At 42.9% G+C, this 18,783-nt stretch overlaps 1 protein-coding gene across 3 annotated transcripts in view; it reads left to right on the top strand.

The window, feature by feature from the left end:
• Nucleotides 1-18,783, top strand: part of hhat (hedgehog acyltransferase) — a 108,473-nt gene that overhangs the window by 42,628 nt on the left and 47,062 nt on the right. For all 3 annotated transcript variants that reach the window (XM_036960260.1, XM_036960258.1, XM_036960259.1), the window contains one exon: nt 13,214-13,415. In XM_036960260.1, the coding sequence (XP_036816155.1) occupies nt 13,214-13,415 (202 nt within the window). The remainder of the gene's footprint in view (nt 1-13,213; nt 13,416-18,783) is intronic.

The following is an 18,783-nucleotide window of genomic DNA, read 5'->3' as shown; positions in this document are numbered from 1 at the left end:
CCAGACTACGGTTTGCAACTGCACATGGGGACAAAGATCATACTTTTTGGCGGGATGTCCTCTGGTCTGTTGGAACAAAAATAGAACTGTTTGGCCATAATGACCATCGTTATGTTTGGAGGAAAAAGGGGGATGCTTGCAAGCCGAAGAACACCATCCCAACCGTGAAGCACGGGGCTCGCATCATCATGTTGTGGGGGTGCTTTACTGCAGGAGGGACTGGTGCACTTCACAAAATAGATGGCATCATGAGGGAGGACAATTTTATGTTGAAATATTGAAGCAACATCTCAAGACATCAGGAAGTATAAGCTTGGTCGCAAATGGGTCTTCCAAATGGACAATGACCCCAAGCATACTTCCAAAGTTCTGGTAAAATGTGTGGGCAGAACTGAAAAAGCGTATGCGTGAAAGGAGGCCTACAAACCTGACTCAGCTCTGTCAGGAGGAATGGGCCAAAATTCACCCAACTTATTGTGGGACGCTTGTGGAAGGCTACCCGAAACGTTTGACCCAAGATAAGCAATTTAAAGGCAATGCTACTGAATACTAATTGAGTGTATGTAAACTTCTGACCCACTGGTAATGTGATGAAAGAAATAAAAGCTGAAATGAATCATCTTCTCAACTATATTATTCTGACATTTCACATTCTTAAAATAAAGTGGTGATGCTAACTGACCTGAGACAGGGAATTTTTACTTGGATTAAATGTCAGGAATTGTGAATAACTGAGTTTTAAATGAATTTGGCTAAGGTGTATGTAAACTTCCGACTTCAACTGTATGTGTAGAAATTTGTTACCACAAGATTGGAAAAATGGAACACAATTGAAATATATGGTTTTGATGCCTTCCTGCAAAATCAGCATGTTTCAAATTAACATGGGTGGGAAAAGTAAATTTGAAAAAGTGTATTTCTTTCAAGCCTTTTCAATTTATTAGGGGTTCAAGCAGCGAAACTGGGTGATATCCTATTGTTTTTGTTGGCCTTCATTATTTCGGTTCTCCTTGGATGTGGTGAAAAAATGAAAATTCCCATAAGGCCTAGGAGAATGCAACTTGGCATGATGGTAAAGGCCCATGGGCTACACCCTCTCATGCAATGCCATGCTAATTGGCTAGATGGTAGCACTATAACAAGCAATTGAAAGTGCAATCTTTGAAATGTCCTTCACCCCGTTTGACAGTCATGAAATTCGATACATTGGCCCCTCTCCTCACAAGGAACAAATTTGGAACCATAAGGTCTGACAATATGGATTTTCTGCCATTTAGAAGTTTGTGAAAAACACATAAAACACTACTCCTCTGGCACCGAATGACCGATCTGCACAAAACTTGATATATATATAGACCAAGGTCTCTCATCACAATATTTTCTAAGCATGCATCTCAAATAACATGGCCGCTACTGACCAATAAACATTCACGTGGGCATGGTCTGGCACATAAACACGCAATAATCACACACAGATATTTGTATTGTAACAAGACTTGATACACATGTTCCAAACACTGTCAAGACAACATATGCAAGCACATTCTGATGGACCATGTGGTGGCACTGTACCGGGCACATGTTTATGCTATCTTTTGATCTGTTTGACTGAGTGATTATGGTTGGCACGCATGCTCGGGATGAGTGTAGCTAACCTGTAGAGTATGGTTCAGTTTGGCCGCATGGTGGCACTGTTGGGCAAAAATAAGTATTGTAAAATATTGTGTTTGCATTGTATGTGTGAACTGCGGGGCTCAGAGTAGAACCTGTAAAACAATAATAACCAACCTGTGTTCAACTAGTATCTCTGTTCAAAAACACTGTTTGCGGTTTTTGTGGATTGTCCTTTCCTACTTGTCCCTATTGTTCAGAGAGGAAGCGGTACATAACCAAGTGAAGTTAACAAAGTGTACCTTGAAAGTATATATATTTTTTATTTATTTAACTACCTCAGATACTGTACAATTATTTTATTTAAACTGCAGTTTCTGTGGGTGCTCGGCTTGGTTCGAAAAGATTCTTACACATACCTTACAGGAGATTAATTTTCACAATCAATGTGCTGAATCAGTGGGAAGCTTTTTTCCCCCCACACAATAAAAGCAGCATAGAAATATGGCGTTTGAGTTCCTCTATTAAATATGTGTCCTGGTACATTTGGAAAGCGCTGTTTGGTACTCCCTGTGAGCACATTCATTGTTGAATATTCAAGAGCTCAGTAAAATTCCCTGTACAAAAACGCACGTCATTACTACCTACATAGAGGCTTGTGCCAATGTGGATCTCCAGCAAACAAAAGATGTTTGATCCACTGCTGTATTTGCATGTATTCATTATTACGCTGTGTATTGCCATCACAGGTGAACCACTTGTGTGGCATATTTTTTTTTGTATTTTTTGCTTTGTTCGAAAAATGCTCATCTCTTTGAATATGCGCATATAAAACACATGCATAATGAATCTGTGTTCATTTCTACTTTTAGTTTTTTTTGTGTTTTTAATGATGGACAATAAGCTCTGAATGTGTTAGTTTGGGCTCTGTGCTCGGTCTGGTGATTGCATTTGGAAAAAGGTTCCTCACCTTGGGTTACCACACCATCATTCTCAGGTCAGTCACCTGCCATAATGTCCCCAGTGACGAGATCCATCAACCTAAACTTGAAGGGCCAGGTTCCCGGACCAAGATAAAGGCTAGTCCTGGACTAACCTATATATTTTCAATCGGAGGTCTCAATTGAAAATGTATTTTTACTGCAGGAATAGACCTATTCTGTGTTTTCCTGCCAAATTCAATCAAAACCAGTGACTAGAGAGAGAGCATTATTGTGCTCTAAGAAGGCAGTCATGGTCTCTGCCATTACATACAATGCTTTGAATTATATACTGAAGGAAAATATAAATGCAACATGTAAAGTGTTGGTTGGTTTCATGAGCTGAAATAAAAGATCACAGAAATGTTTAATTCGCAGAAAAAGCTTTTTTCTCTGATTTTGTGTTTACATCCCAATTAGTGAGTGTTTCTCCTTTACCAAGATAATCCATCCATCCTGACAGGTGTGGTATATCAAGAAGCTGATTAAACAGCATGATCATTACACAGGTGCACCTTGTGCTGGGGACAATAAAAGGTCACTCTAAAACACAATGCCACATATGTCTCAAGTTGAGAGGGAGCGTGCAATTGGCATGCTGACTGCAGGAATGTCCACTAGAGCTGTTGCCAGAGAATTTAATGTTAATTTCTCTACCATAAGCTGCCTCAAACATCGTTTTAGAGAATTTGGCAGTATGTCCAACTGGTCTCACAACCGCAGAACCATGTGTAACCATGCCAGCCTAGGACCTCCACATCCGGCTTATTCACCTGCGGGATCGTCTGAGACCAGCCACCCGGTCAGCTGATGAAACTGTGGGTTTACCAACTGAAGAATTTCTGCACAAATTGTCAGAAACCGTCTAAGGCAAGCTCATCTGCATGCTCGTCTTCCTCACCTGGGTCTGGACCTGACTGCAGTTCGGTGTCGTAACCGACTTCAGTGGGCAAATGCTAACCTTCGATTGCCACTGACACGCTGGAGAAGTGTGATCTTAACGGGTGTATCCCGGTTTCAACTCTACCGGGCAGGTGGCAGAAAGCGTGTATGGCATGGTGTTGTGTGGACGAGCGATTTGCTGATGTCAACGTTGTGAACAGAGTGCCCCGTGGTGGCAGTGGGGTTATCGTATGGGCAAGCGTAAACTACTGACAACAAACAATTGCATTTTATCGATGTCAATTTGAATGCACAGAGATACCGTGACGAGATCCTGAGGCCCATTGTCATGCAATACATCTGCCTCCATCATGTTTCAGTGTGATAATGCACAGCACCATGTTGCAAGGATCTGTACACAATTCCTGGAAGCTGAAAATGTCCCAGTTCTTCCACGGCCTGCAAACTCATGGAATGCTCTGGATTGACGTGTACAGCAGCGTGTTCCAGTTCCCGCCAATATTCAAAACTGCGCACAACCATTTGAAGAGTAGAACAACATTCCACAGGCCACAATCAAAAGCCTGATCAACTCTATGCGAAGGAGATGTGTCGTGCTGCATGGGACAAATGGTGGTCATACCAGATGGTATTCTGGTTTTCTGATCTACGCCCCTCATTGTTTTTTTAAATCTGTGACGAACATATACAGATCTCTATCCCCAGTCATGTAAAATCCCTAGATTAGGGCCTAATGAATTTATTTCAATTGACTGATTTCCTTAAATGAACTCCTTAAATGAATTGTTGCATGTTTATATTTTTGTTCAACGTATAATTCCTGCAGTTGAAGTCGGACATTTACATACACCTTAGCCAAATACATTTAAACTCAGTTTTTCACAATTCCTGACATTTAATCCAAGTAAAAAGTCCCTCTCTTAGATCAGTTAGGATCCCCACTTTATTTTAAGAATGTGAAATGTCCAAATAATAATAGAGATGTATTTCAGCTTTTATTTCTTTCATCACATTCCCAGTGGGTCAGAAGTTTACATACACCCAATTAGTAATTGGTAGCATTGCCTTTAAATTGTTTAACTTGGATCAAATGTTTCGGGTAGCCTTCCACAACCTTCCCACAATAAATTGGGTGAATTTTGGCCCATTCTTCCTGACAGAGCTGACGTATGTTTGTAGGCCTCCTTCCTCGCACACGCTTTTTCAGTTCTGCCCACAAATATTCTATAGGATTGAGGTCAGGGCTTTGTGATGGCCACTCCAATACCTTGACTTTGTTGTCCTTAAGCCATTTTGCCACAACTTTGGAAGTATGCTTGGGGTCATTGTCTATTTGGAAGACCCATTTGCGACCAAGCTTTAACTTCCTGACTGATGTCTTGAGATGTTGCTTCAATATATCCACATAATAGTCCTCCCTCATGATGCCATCTATGTTGTGAAGTGCACCAGTCCCTCCTGCAGCAAAGCACCCCCACAACATGATGCTGCCACCCCCGTGCTTCACGTTTGGGATGGTGTTCTTCAGCTTGCAAGCATCCCCCTTTTTCCTCCAAACATAACGATGGTCATTATGTCCGAACAGTTCTATTTTTGTTTCGTCAGACCAGAGGACATTACGCCAAAAAGTACGATCTCTGTCCCCATGTGCAGTTACAAACTGTAGTCTGGCTTTTTTATGGCGGTTTTGGAGCAGTGGCTTCCTCCTTGAGCCATGGCATCATTTTCTGGCATTTTCCAAGCTGTTTAATGGCACAGTCAACTTAGTGTATGTAAACTTCTGACCCACTGGAATTGTGATACAATGAATTATAAATTAAAACTCTGTAAACAATGGTTGGAAAAAGTACTTGTGTGATGCACAAAGAAGATGTCCTAACCGACTTGCCAAACTAGTTTGTTAACAAGACATTTGTGGTGTGGTTGAAAATCGAGTTTTAATGACTCCAACCTAAGTGTATGTAAACTTCCAACTTCAACTGAATAGATAAAATGCTTTGAACACTTGTAATAACACTATATAAAAGCTATCCATGACCATCATTATTATCCATATCCATGTTATAATGGAATTTAGGTACCCTCCAGCTCTGAACACTGATACAATGTCCATCTGTAGCGGTTTCCCTATCTTCCTCAAAGGTTTCTTCTGATGAAATGTTTTCTGATTGTGATGCTCGGCTCACCGCCGTCGACACCAAATTATATGCACAATGCCCACGTCCCCAGCTCGCCAAAGTGGTGCTGAAGTAGTTCTAATGCAGTTTTAAATCCGCTTTAATTGTCTGTAGCATCCCTGCATGTGTTAAAGGTCCTGTTCCACAGCTCTCTTAAGGCATTCAAATGGCTGTCTTCTCTCCCACGTAGGCTGCCTTGTTGCATTGTCGCCATCGTCTCCACTCATACACCACTATAAGGCTTCATCAGCTCTCTTAATGCTACAATCTGGAATTCGATTATCAATGGGTATACTGGATATCATACATTTTAAAGACCAAAAATGTATGTACCAATCACAGACTGTACCTTTTTAATGTTGTCGCCATGCAAATAGCCTCAGCCCACCTGAGGGAGCTTGGAAAGCATGTAAAAGCTTGGAACAAGTGATGGGGTGTTTAAACCAGTGCACGCACAGCTGTTAAACAAGACTCAATAAAATGAAGGGACAGAACCCTTTATAGATCTAATTGCCTTATTAAAGGCGGTTGACTAAGTTCTATTACATATTTCGGAACATGCTAACCTTGGTGACAAAGCTTGCCAGATAAATGCACTCTCTTTTTGTGATGTATTTTTTTGCGGTGCATTTCAAAGGAAAATGCTGGCGTTTGTATTTAGGAAGGCCCCAAAATGCAGGCTCATCATTCAGATGCAGATGTTTCCACTGCAGCTCTCCAGCGCACACATACACACACACCCCCCAGCAGACTGTCAGTTAAACCGCAGAACGCTAGCTAACGTTCTGATATAGCAGCACAGTGAGATAGTAGCGGACCTGAGTTCAAATACTATTTGAAATCATTTCAAAACGACCTAGACTGCCTGGAGTGCCAGACGGGCATGGCTTTCCACTTGAGACTTTGCTGTTGATTCCAATGCAACGGATAAGCTTAGTCAAGCTCAGCTAAAGCATTTGAAATGGTTTATTATAACCCAGGTCTAAGCAGCAGCACGGTGAGATACTAGCGAGGGCCCCAGGGGACACATACACAGACCGTACAGAGCTCTAGTAATAATAACAGGACAAATCCCTTGACCATCTGAAATAGTGGTCGTTATTCACACTGGTTGCGTACCAAATGGCATCCAATTCCCTATTTAGTGCACTACTCTTGACCAGGGCCCATAGGACCTCGTAGGAACCAGTCTCCTTAACCAGGGATGTGTATCTAGAGATGTGACATTTCAATTTACGTTTAACGTTAAGATGAAGGGGAAATGCATTACTGAAGGGGTTACTACATTCAGTGTTTTTCCCCCTATCTGTTTATTACTGCTTTTGTGTATTTAGCAGGGCTGTCCACATACTTTTGTATATATAGTGTATAGAGTGTATTTGGGAAGTATTCAGCCCCCTGACTTTTTATACATTTTGTTATGTTACAGCCTTATCCTAAAATTGATTAAATTGTTTTAAGTCAAGGGGGCTGAATACTTTGAATGCTATGTATAAACTATATAAAAAAAAGTATGTGGACAGCCCTTCAAATTAGTGGATTCGGCTATTTCAGTCACAGCAGTTTCTGACAGGTGTATACAATTGAGCACACAGCCATGCAATCTCCATAGACAAACATTGACAGTAGAATGGCCTTACTAAAGAGCTCAGTGACTTTCAACGTGGCACCGCCACCTTTCCAACAAGTCAGTTCGTCAAATTTCTGCCCTGCTAGACCTTCCCTGGTCAATTGTAAGTACTGTTATTGTGAAGTGGAAATGTGTAGGCGTGACAACTGCTCAGCCGCAAAGTGATAGGACAATTAAGCTCACAGAACGGGACCAAAGCACGAAAAAGTGTCTGTTCTCGGTTCTAAACTGCCTCTGGACGCAACATCGGCACAATAACTTTTCGTCGGGATTCATGAAATGAGTTTCCATGGCTGAGCAGCCGCACACAAGCCTAAGATCACAATGCCAAGAGTCGGCTTGAGTTGTGTAAAGCTCGCGGAGTGGAGTGATGAGTGATGAATCACGCTTAACCATCTGGCAGTCCGACAGACAAATCTGATTTTGGCAGATGCCAGGAGAATGTTCGATCTAGGCCCCTTAGTTCCAGTGAAGGGAAATCTTAACGCTACAGCATACAATTACATTGTAGACAATTCTGTGCTTCAAACTTTGTGGCAATAGTTTGGGGAAGGCCCTTTCCTGTTTCAGCATGACAATGCCCACATGCACAGAGGGAGGTCCATACACAAATCGTTTGTCGAGATCTGTGTGGAAGAACTTGACTGGCCTGCATAGAACCCTTATCTCAACTTCATTGAACACCTTTTGGATGAATTGTAACACCGACTGCGAGCCAGGCCTAATCGCACAACATTGTAACAGTGAATGCCAGTAAGTCTCTACAGCAATGTTCCAACATCTAGTGGAAAGCCTTCCCAGAAGAGTGGATGCTGTTATAGCAGCAAAGGGGGGATCAACTCCATATTAATGCCCATGATTTTGGAATGAGCTGTTCGATGAGCAAGTGTCCACGTACTTTTGGTCATGTAGTGCATATACTGCTGTACATATCATTCTTAGTATTCCTTGTCTTAAGTTTATCCGGTGTAGATGCATATAGATTGTATTTGGTATACTGTTACAGTGCTATTTGGGTTGTTAATTAGGCTATTTGTGTTTTTAAAATAATGTGTTCATTTTTGGTTATTTGTCGACTGGTTTGACATTTTACTGCGTTGTTTGGAGCTAGTAGCAAGCATTTCGCTGCACCCTCTATAACATCTGCTAAACTATGTACGCAACCAATACACTTTGAGTCCAGGGTCCAGAGCTAGCTCTGTCTTGACCCCATTGGTTGACGAGCGCATGCAAATTACTGTTGTTCAAGCTGATGGTGACCAAAATGTACAAAAAAGACTTGCATCCCAAACACACATAATCCAAGAAACGTGGGCAGGCCTCTCTGGCCTAGAAGTTCTCACGCTGCCATCACCTGCAGTAACTCTAATAGCCCACCACTGTGCTCAATCAACACTTAACAAGACCTCCTGGAAGAGCACAGCACCTGATCCGGTTGCTGCTGCCACCTGGGGCTGGAGTTTTGGAAGTGATAGTGTAGTGTCTAATTGTGCTCTTAAGAACTCAACTACCAAACTATTCCATAACAATATGCATAGCAACAATAGCAAACATTGTGTCTGGGGCACAATTTGATTCAACAGTGAACAAACAGGATGATTGACAGAGTATAGATCTAATACAGCGAGTGTTGCTCTGGTAAGAACAGTGAGTGTCTGTCTGAAAGTGGGAGGTCTAATCTTTTTTTAGGGCTGTGTTGGGAGATTGGGTGCAATCAGGTGTTGCTGTGTTACATTGAGTGTATGTGTAAAAGCTGTGGTATAATCTGTGTTCACGATAGGAGGGCATGATGTAAGATTTGGTGCCTGGTCGACCGCTGTCTCCCTCAGGGATTAGTGAGACGCCACAGGAGCAGAGTGGATGACAACAGGCAGCCTCCCAAACACAGTCGTTTTAATTGTTTAAGTGACACAGAGGAGATGACAAATCCACCCCCACACGCTCGAGAAAAGAAAAGCACACTTTCTAGTCTACGTTGGTGATATGTTTCTAGGCTAGATTTTGTTATGCTATTCTAATCTCAAACTGTTTTCTCAACTGCTCTCGCTCTCTTTCCCTCTCCTTTCTTTAAGAGGCTCTCGGTAGCTTTACGTCTGTTTCCCTCATCCTATGGTTAGGTCTGCATCAGCTGATTGCAAAACAAACACATACAAAGAAAATGCTGTTACGTTTTTGCTAATCCAGGCACCTGCCTGTTCTCTTGTTTGATTCAAACACCTGTGAGTCTTGTTATCCTGTCTCTGTTGTGTGGCCTTGAATTTCCAATAATTACTTTTTCATGAAGGCTACCCAGTACTGTTTCTACAAAGAAGAAATGGAACCATGCTGAATGTCAAGCTCTGCTAGTCCGGTTCAGACTGGCAATGAAATACAGACGTAGAAAAACAAAGATTTGTGTGGGAGAACAAGAAGCTCTGCTCTGTTACCACTCGTCATACTTACACAACCGGTCGGTTACCCCTCGTCTTACCCCAGAGACTGTATAGCCGTAGAACATCTGACAAATCCCTCCTTTCCAATTTAGAGGTTTATCATTCATTGTAGTGGGTGTCTCTCTGCAGGCAAAGAGGTAGGGCTTTGTTTTTATGAAACACATTCATCACAGTGTAATTGTCTCTGCATCCCTGGTCTCGTTATGCACAAGATGTTCTTACTGTTTGGCTGATGAGTGTAGATTGATGAGTGTGGATGTTGCATTTACATTGAAATGGCAGATTTCAATGTACTGTACTATTTGAAATGAGATGTCCAGAAACGTGTCCCTAAATCTAGTCCATCATTAGGAACCAGGAAACAACCACATGTTTTTATTTTTTTTCCTGCCCAATAACCGCAAATAACTTTTAGATTGTATTTCCCGTCAAAATATGTGAACACAGCTTGAGCGAAGCAAGGAGTGGAGCGTGCCCAATTTGACAGGAGCAAGTTTCCCAAAGGCTGGAGCTTTGGCCTTCTCGCCCGCTCCAATTTCGCTCCATAGCGTACCAGTAGCGCTCACTTCTCGAGCTCAGGGCATGCCCGGCCCAGCATGCATTTGTAATCTACTTGTGTGCTGCTATAGCCACTTGCTTTAGCTACTGTCATGAAGTTCGCTAAATATTTTCATAAAGAAACTGATAAAACACACAGGTGAAAAATCAAGGTGACTTACAAAGATGAGGAAGACCAAGAGCAAGATGTCATGTCCACAACTAAAGAATCATTGTGGAATCTGAAAAGACAGGTATCCCGAAAGCATGATGGTGTAACGTTACTTAGTATGTGCACATGCTAAAAGAAAGAAAGAAGGTGGGTAGCTAGCTAAGTCTGTCATTGTAGCAAAGTATTTATAAACTAAAAATCTGATATCTTATAAGTTTTGTTCATTTTAATTATATTATCTATACAATATCATACCATCATTGATTTTGGGGCGCGGCAGGGTAGCCTAGTGGTTAGAGTATTGGACGAGTAACCGACAGGTTGCAAGTTTGACTCCCCGAGCTGACACGGTACAAATCTGTCGTCCTGCCCCTGAACAAGGCAGTTAACCCACTGTTCCTAGGCCATCATTGAAAAAATGAATTTGTTCTTAACTGACTTGCCTAGTCAAATAAAGGTAAAATACATTTTAAAAAATTGGCCCGATAGGCCTGGCATATTACCTCTTTCAGGGAGCTTTCCGCTTTGGGTATTCTGCGCAGCTGGCCTGCTCTCCAGGCCACCATCTTATGAGCCTGAAGCCACAGACTCTGGCCAAACTCATGTTTTAAAAAAATGTAGCTGGATCCTAATAAGGCTTTTCTTTTTAAAATTTGTAATGAATTCTTAGTAAGTCACAGCCTATGTGCAATCTTTAGACTATGATTTGATTCAACGGGATGTTGTTTAAATGCTGAGCACTTGATGTCCCTGCCAGCCTAGTGTGTCGCAAATGCATCACAATGTATTTGATTTGGAGGCTATAGCCTTGACATACAGTGGCAAGAAAAAGTATGTGAACCCTTTGGAATTACCTGGATTTCTACATAAATTGGTCATCAAATTTGATCTGATATTCATCTAAGTCACAACATTAGACAAATATAGTGTGCTTGAACTATTAACACACAAATTATTGTATTTTTCTTGTCTATATTGAATACATCATTTAAACATTCACAGTGTAGGTTGTGAAAAGTATGTGAACCCCTAGGCTAATGACTTGGAGTCAAATCAATGAGATGAGATTGGAGATGTGAGTTTGCTATTCATAACAAGCATTGCCTGATGTGATCCACGCCTCGAACAAAAGAGATCTTAGAGGACCTAAGATTAAGAATTGTTGACTTGCTGGTGCGCGATGAGACAAGGATATCCCTACCGGCCAAGCCCTCCCTAACCAGGACGACCCTAGGCCAATTTTGCGTCGCCCCACGGACCTGTCGGTCGCGGCCGGTTACGACAGAGCCTGGGCGCGAACCCAGGGTCTCTGGTGGCACAGCTGTCGCTGCAATACAGCGCCCATAACCACTGCAGTGAATTATAAGTGAAATAATCCATCTGTAAACAATTGTTGGAAAAATTACGTGTCATGCACAAAGTAGATGTCCTAACCGACTTGCCAAAACTATAGTTTGTTAACAAGAAATTTATGGAGTGTTTGAAAAATGAGTTTTAATGACTCCAACCTAAGTGTATGTAAACTTCCGACTTCAACTGTACTTTTTCTTGCCTCTGTAATTTAAATAATATAGCCTAAATAATTCATTTTCGTTCCTTCTTGGCTACCGTCTGGCTCCTGGCCTATTTAGAGTGTTTATGTGCAGTTTAATACGATATGTAGCCTATTTGAAATAATTAGCCCTTTTCCTGTTGTTTATTAAAATACTTTTCATGCAAATCTTATGGTTTGGTTTCAATTCTTCAAAACCAAATGGTAGATCCAGGTAGTCACAAAAATATAATGACAAAATATATAAACGCAACATGAAACAATTTCAAAGATTTTAGTAAATTTAAATGAATTAGGCCCTAATCTATGGATTTCACATGACTGGGAATACAGATATACATCTGATGGTCACAGATACCTTAAAAGAAATTGGCCTCACAATGGGCCTCAAGATCTCGCCACAGTATGTATTTCTGTGCATTCAAATTGCCATTGATAAAATGCAATTGTGGTAGTTGTCCGTAGTGTATGCCTGCCCATACCATAACCATGGGGAACTGTGTTCACAATGTTTACATCAGCAAACCGCTTGACCACACAACGCCATACACATGGACTGCGGTTGTGAGGCAAATTTCTCTTTTGAGAAATGAACATTCAATTATCTGGCAACAGCTCTTGTGGACATTCCTGCAGTCTGCATGCCAATTGCACGCTCCCTCAACTTGAGACATCTGTGGCGTTGTGTGACGAAACTGCACATTTTAGAATGGCCTTTTATGGTCCCCAGTACAAGGTGCACCTGTGTAATGATCATGCTGTTTAAACAGCTTCTTGATATGCCACACCTGGCAGGTGAATGGATTATCTTGGAAAAGGAGAAATGCTCATTAACAGGGATGTAAACACATTTGAAAGAAATAAGCTTTTTGTGCATATGGAGCATTTCTGGGATATTTTATTTCAGCTCATGAAACATGGGACCAACACTTTACATGTTGTGTACTTTTTATCACGGTAGATGGATGTTGGTTAAATAGTGATTTTAATGAATGGAGCGAATTTGCAGCGGCATTTATTTTTTGAGTGAGTAGCTGTTTTTAGCGGAGCAGCTGGAAAGGATGTGGAGCGCTGGGGCCCTGAGTGAAGAGCGGGATTTCCAACCTGATCAACTGCACTCACGTACTCTGTTACCTGGTAGCCCTGTGTTTTGTGTATAATGTCTTTCTGAAGTCCATGCTACCCGTGGTTGCTGACTTTGTCGCCCTCCCTGTCCCAGGTACATTTACATCCCATTAGGAGGTTCTCACCACGGGCTGCTGTGGAAGATGCTGTCCACGGCTCTGGCATTTGGCTTTGTATGTTTCTGGCATGGAGGACATGACTACCTACAGTACTGGGCTCTGATGAACTGGGTCGGGGTGCTGGTGGAGAATGGAGTGACCATCCTCATCTCTTCTCCCCTCGTCTATCCATCTATTGTAAGTCACTGAAGTCTTTACTCACCGTAGCCCTCATCTACCCCTCTATTGTTTGTGAGAACACATGATTGATTGAATTAATGAATGAATGTCACATTTGTTTCTGAATTACGAACTGTTCCTCTAAGGCTCTTTGAAATGCATCTGGTCTTTCCATGTGGGTAGGGTTGATAGTGTCTGTGTGTGTGTGTACACAAAACGTGCTTAGTCGAGCCTGGGTCTGTTGGCTGACTCTTCATCACACTGGAAGGGCAGGGAAGCTGAGGCCTGGACCCTCTCCCTTCTTTCTTTCACTCCATCTCTGCCTCTCTCTTTTGCTTTCGCTCTGGGAGAACCTTGAATCCTCATGTCCTCTTTTGAAAAAGGTTCAAGGTAATCGATGAGAGAACGTGAAAATAAATACACTTGTATGAAAGGAGACTCCTCTAGCATGTCCTCAGGCAAATGAGGCTTACAGAGTTTGAATCCCAAAATACATGTGTAAAGTGGTAAAAAGAACTTGGCTAGTTTTGCTAGACAAAAGCTAAGTAGCTTTTATCATTCCAAACAGCTCTTTCAAAGGGGGTGTGGTGGATTTCAAAACTCTTCCATGGCAGGATACATCTGAGCATCCTACACTGGAGAAGGCAATTTAGGAGATGAGCAAACTCCTCTGTTCAGTTATTAACAAATTGACACTTACATATGGCAACTACTTATCGGTTCTCTTTGTCAGTCAACTTCAGTACAACATACTATGGGGGAGTCACACATTAGCGACTTCAGTTAAAGGATCTACAATCACGCCTGACAAAGCCAATGAAATCTGCGCCTCTCTGGAAGCCCTGCCTTACACAGGTGATTGGCGTGAGGCTCGGATTAATTCATTAAATTATTCCCTTCACCCCTGTGTGAACCAAAATGATTCACGCTACTATAACAAACAATGTGAACACAAGACTGTCTTACGTTGCACCAAATAAACTGTCCCTTAGTGGTAGAGCATGGCCGCCCCCTGGCCTTTGTGGGCTGAAGTTTGTGTGGTTGTTATACCAAAACAATGAAAGCTAACAAGCCGGGTTCGGGTTTGCAACCATGCCCCAATTAATTAAAAGATACTCACATTGGATGTCTTGTATGTCTCTGCTCGGTGCGTATTCAGGCTGCCCTCTCTCAAATCTGTTAGTTTGGGAGACTAGGGGGCGACTGGCACTGTTCTTTAGGGGGCTTGGTGTTTCCGATAGTGACTTCCTCTCCCGGGTGCCAGTACCTCGGCTGAGTCTATGTTGTGAGACGAGGAGATGGTTTGGGTCATTGGTCTGGTCTAATGTCCCCTGGTTCCTGTGTTGTGCTCTGTCAACGGTTACGGTAGGCTTCTCTGAGAGAGGTATCCCCCCCACTGCTTGTGTCTGCCTTCGTTAGGCCCTGCTTGCCTCTCTTCAATTCCTGGAGTTGGAGGGAATAGAGAGGGTGAGGATTGTGTTTTTTTTCCCTGAGCAGCTGCACAACTCAACAAAAACATTGCTGTGACGACGGTGCCCCCGCGTTTTGTTTACGGAAAATGGGGTACTTTGTCAGCCATTGCTGGAGCCCTCTGTGCCCATAAGGGGGCTGGGCTTCATGCAGTCTATACAGTCTCATGGAAGCGCAATGTGTGTTGGAAGCTTGTCCATGTTTAATTCCCCTCTGGAACCCTGCATTCCATGGTTATAATGTGGTGGTTGGTTGGGGACTCAAGCAGGGTTGGACATGACCATGCTATTATCCAACACACAGTCTCTGTGGTTCATATGAACTCTGAAATGAGCTGTCTTTCTCCAGCTCACCGCTTTTCATTCCTGGGAGAATTGGATTCAATTATGAATCGCCCATGTCTGTTAGCACAGAAGGGGTTTGTTTTTCAGAGCTGTCTGTCCCATTCCCAGCTAGGCTACAAGGCGCTTTGTGGCCAGTACCTATGACTGGTCGGTAGGGTAACCTTCATGATAATTTTTTCCCCCTGGGTCTATTTTTAATGTTGCGGTTCAGTGCTGGGTGCCAGCTAGTTACCGTATCGCATCTTACCGCCTTAACTGAGTGAGGCTCATTGTGACAACAGTACCCCCAGGTGGTACTGCCTATCGGGGTTTTCACTGATCACCGAAGCCCTTGTACCGAGAGTGGGCCAGGCTTTAGGCAAAATCAGGAGTTCCACAGTGTTCGAAGATGTCAAAAGTGTTGTCTCCCACATGTGAGTTCGATGAAAAGTGTCCCTTCTTGATGTTCAGACACACGGTTGTCAAGAATGGTGGAAATGGAAGAAGAAACAATATTTCCCAGTCCACATCAGGGTTCCATCAGGGTACAGGGTACAATTTATTGTGTCCTCCACGCTTCTGCAGCATCATATTGACTGTTCCAGAGGCCTCTGTGCCCGTTTTGAGGAAATATTGCCTCATCTCCAGAAGCAGGCAATCCGAGTGGTTCCTTTGTCAAATATTTCCTGGTTCCGAAAAGGGATGGGACGGGGCTTTGCTTCCCATTCTAGACCTACAGTGCCTTCGGAAAGTATTCAGACACCATTACTGTTTCCACATTTTGTTAAGTTATTCTAAAATGTATTAAATTGTTGTTTTCCCTCAGCAATCGACACACAATACCCCATAATGACAAAGCAAAGACAGGTTTTTAGAAATGTTTGCTAATTGATAAAAAAAACAACTGAAATAACACATTTACATAAGTATTCAGACCCTTTACTCAGTACTTTGTTGAAGCGCCTTTGGCAGCGATTACAGCCTCCATTCTTCTTGGGTATAACGCTACAAGCTTGGCACACCTGTATTTGGGAGTTTCTCCCATTCTTCTCTGCAGCTCCGTCAGGTTAGATAATGAGCGTTGCTGCACAGATATTTTCAGGTCTCTGCAAAGATGTTTGATCGGGTTCAAGTCCGGGCTCTGGCTGGGCCACTCAATGACATTCCGAGAGTTTTCCTGAAGCCACTCCTGCATTGTCTTGGCTGTGTGCTTAGGGTCGCTGCCCTGTTGGTAGGTGAACCTTCAGCTCCATTCTGAGGTCCTGAGCACTCTGGAGTAGGTTTTCATAATGGATATCTCTGTACTTTGCTCCGTTCATCTTTCCCTCGACCCTGACTAGTCTCCCAGTCCCTGCCACTGAAAACATCCCCACAGCATGATGGTGCCACCTAAGGAGTGGCTTCCGTCTTGCAACTCTACCATAAAGGCCTGATTGGTGGAGTGCTACAGAGATGGCTGTCCTTCTGTAAGGGTCTCCTATCTCCACAGAGGAACTCTGGAGCTCTGTCAGTGACCATTGGGTTCTTGGTCACCTCTCTGACCAAGGCCTTTCTCCCCCGATTGCTCAGTTTGGCCAAGTGGCCAGCTCTAGGAAGAGTCTTGGTGGTTCCATCCAGAATGATGGAGGCCATTGTGTTCTTGGGGGTCTTCAATGCTGCAGAAATGTTTTTGAACCCTTCCCCAGATCGGTGCCTCAACACAATCCTGTCTCAGAACTCTACGGACAATTCCTTCGACCTCATGGCTTGGTTTTTGCTCTGACACTGTAAACTGTAGGACCTTATAGAGACTGGTGTGTGCCTTTCCAAATCATCATGTCCAGTCAATTGAATTTTCTACAGGTGGACTGCAATCAAGTTGGAGAAACATCTCAAGGATAATCAATGGAAACAAGATCAATTTTGATCAATTTCGAGTCTCATAGCAAAGGGACTAAATACTTGTAAATAAGGTATTTCTGTTTTAATTTTATAAATGTAAAAACCTGTTTTCGCTTTGTCATTATGGGTTATTGTGTGAAGATGGCTGAGGAATTGTTTTATTTAATACATTTTAGAATAAGGCTGTAACGTAACAAAATGTGAAAAAAGTGGAGGGGTCTGAATATTTTCCGAAGGCACTGTATATGGCAAGAGTTTGAGTTCTGGTGTCAAGATAAAGGACTTGTTATTTTTCAGTGCTCTGTGAGGGACATCGTCTGTGAAGGACATCCTTATGTTCCTACAGGAGCTTTTTGAGCAGGGGCGGGAATTTCCCCCGTTAAAAGTACATGGCTATCTAGGGGGGGTTTGTGGGAATTGATGGAGCCTAACAAGGGGCCCACTCCCTGGTTGTGCGGTTCCTGTAAGGTGTACGTTGTCTCAGACCAGTCTCTAAACCTATTGCGCCCACATGGTACTTGGTGCTGGTTTTAGAGGCATCTGGAGTCAATGGATCTGAAGATCCTCTCTTACAAAACCTCCCTACTCATGGCTTTGGCCTTGGCTAAACATTTTGGGGACCTTCACACGTTATCCGGCACTCAGTTCCCCCGGGCAACTCTGAGGTGACATTGCGGCCTTTGCCCCGAAATTCATGGCAATGTCATACAGATCCTTAGCTTTTGAGCTATTTTCCTTTTTGCCTCCTTTTGCTTCTAGAGAGCAACAGAGCTTACATGCCCTGTGTCCATTGCGAGCTTTAAGCACATACATTGAATGGACCCGGGATATCTGGTTGTGACCGGCTTTTTGTCTGTTTTGCTGATCCAGCTCACGGCAGGACGCCCCCTAAGCAGCGGCTCTCCCCATGACCTATAGCAGCAAGGGGCAAGGGTGACCTAGCGGTGTACGCACCCACTCCACCAGGGGTCTGGCAGCGTCTTGGGCGTTGTTTAAAGGGTTGACTATAGGATATATTTGTGCTGCGGCAAGTTGGTCATCGCCACAATTTTTTCCATACATATACAGTGCCTTGTGAAAGTATTCGGCCCCCTTGAACTTTGCGACCTTTTGCCACATTTCAGGCTTCAAACATAAAGATATAAAACTGTATTTTTTTGTGAAGAATCAACAACAAGTGGGACACAATCATGAAGTGGAACGACATTTATTGGATATTTCAAACTTTTTTAACAAATCAAAAACTGAAAAATTGGGCGTGCAAAATTATTCAGCCCCCTTAAGTTAATACTTTGTAGCGCCACCTTTTGCTGCGATTACAGCTGTAAGTCACTTGGGGTATGTCTCTATCAGTTTTGCACATCGAGAGAATGCCATTTTTTCCCATTCCTCCTTGCAAAACAGCTCGAGCTCAGTGAGGTTGGATGGAGAGCATTTGTGAACAGCAGTTTTCAGTTCTTTCCACAGATTCTCGATTGGATTCAGGTCTGGACTTTGACTTGGCCATTCTAACACCTGGATATGTTTATTTGTGAACCATTCCATTGTAGATTTTGCTTTATGTTTTGGATCATTGTCTTGTTGGAAGACAAATCTCCGTCCCAGTCTCAGGTCTTTTGCAGACTCCATCAGGTTTTCTTCCAGAATGGTCCTGTATTTGGCTCCATCCATCTTCCCATCAATTTTAACCATCTTCCCTGTCCCTGCTGAAG

Source organism: Oncorhynchus mykiss, chromosome 23 (genome assembly GCF_013265735.2).
Source record: "Oncorhynchus mykiss isolate Arlee chromosome 23, USDA_OmykA_1.1, whole genome shotgun sequence".
Lineage (NCBI taxonomy): Eukaryota > Metazoa > Chordata > Actinopteri > Salmoniformes > Salmonidae > Oncorhynchus > Oncorhynchus mykiss.
This window is presented reverse-complemented; position numbering and strand designations above follow the sequence as displayed.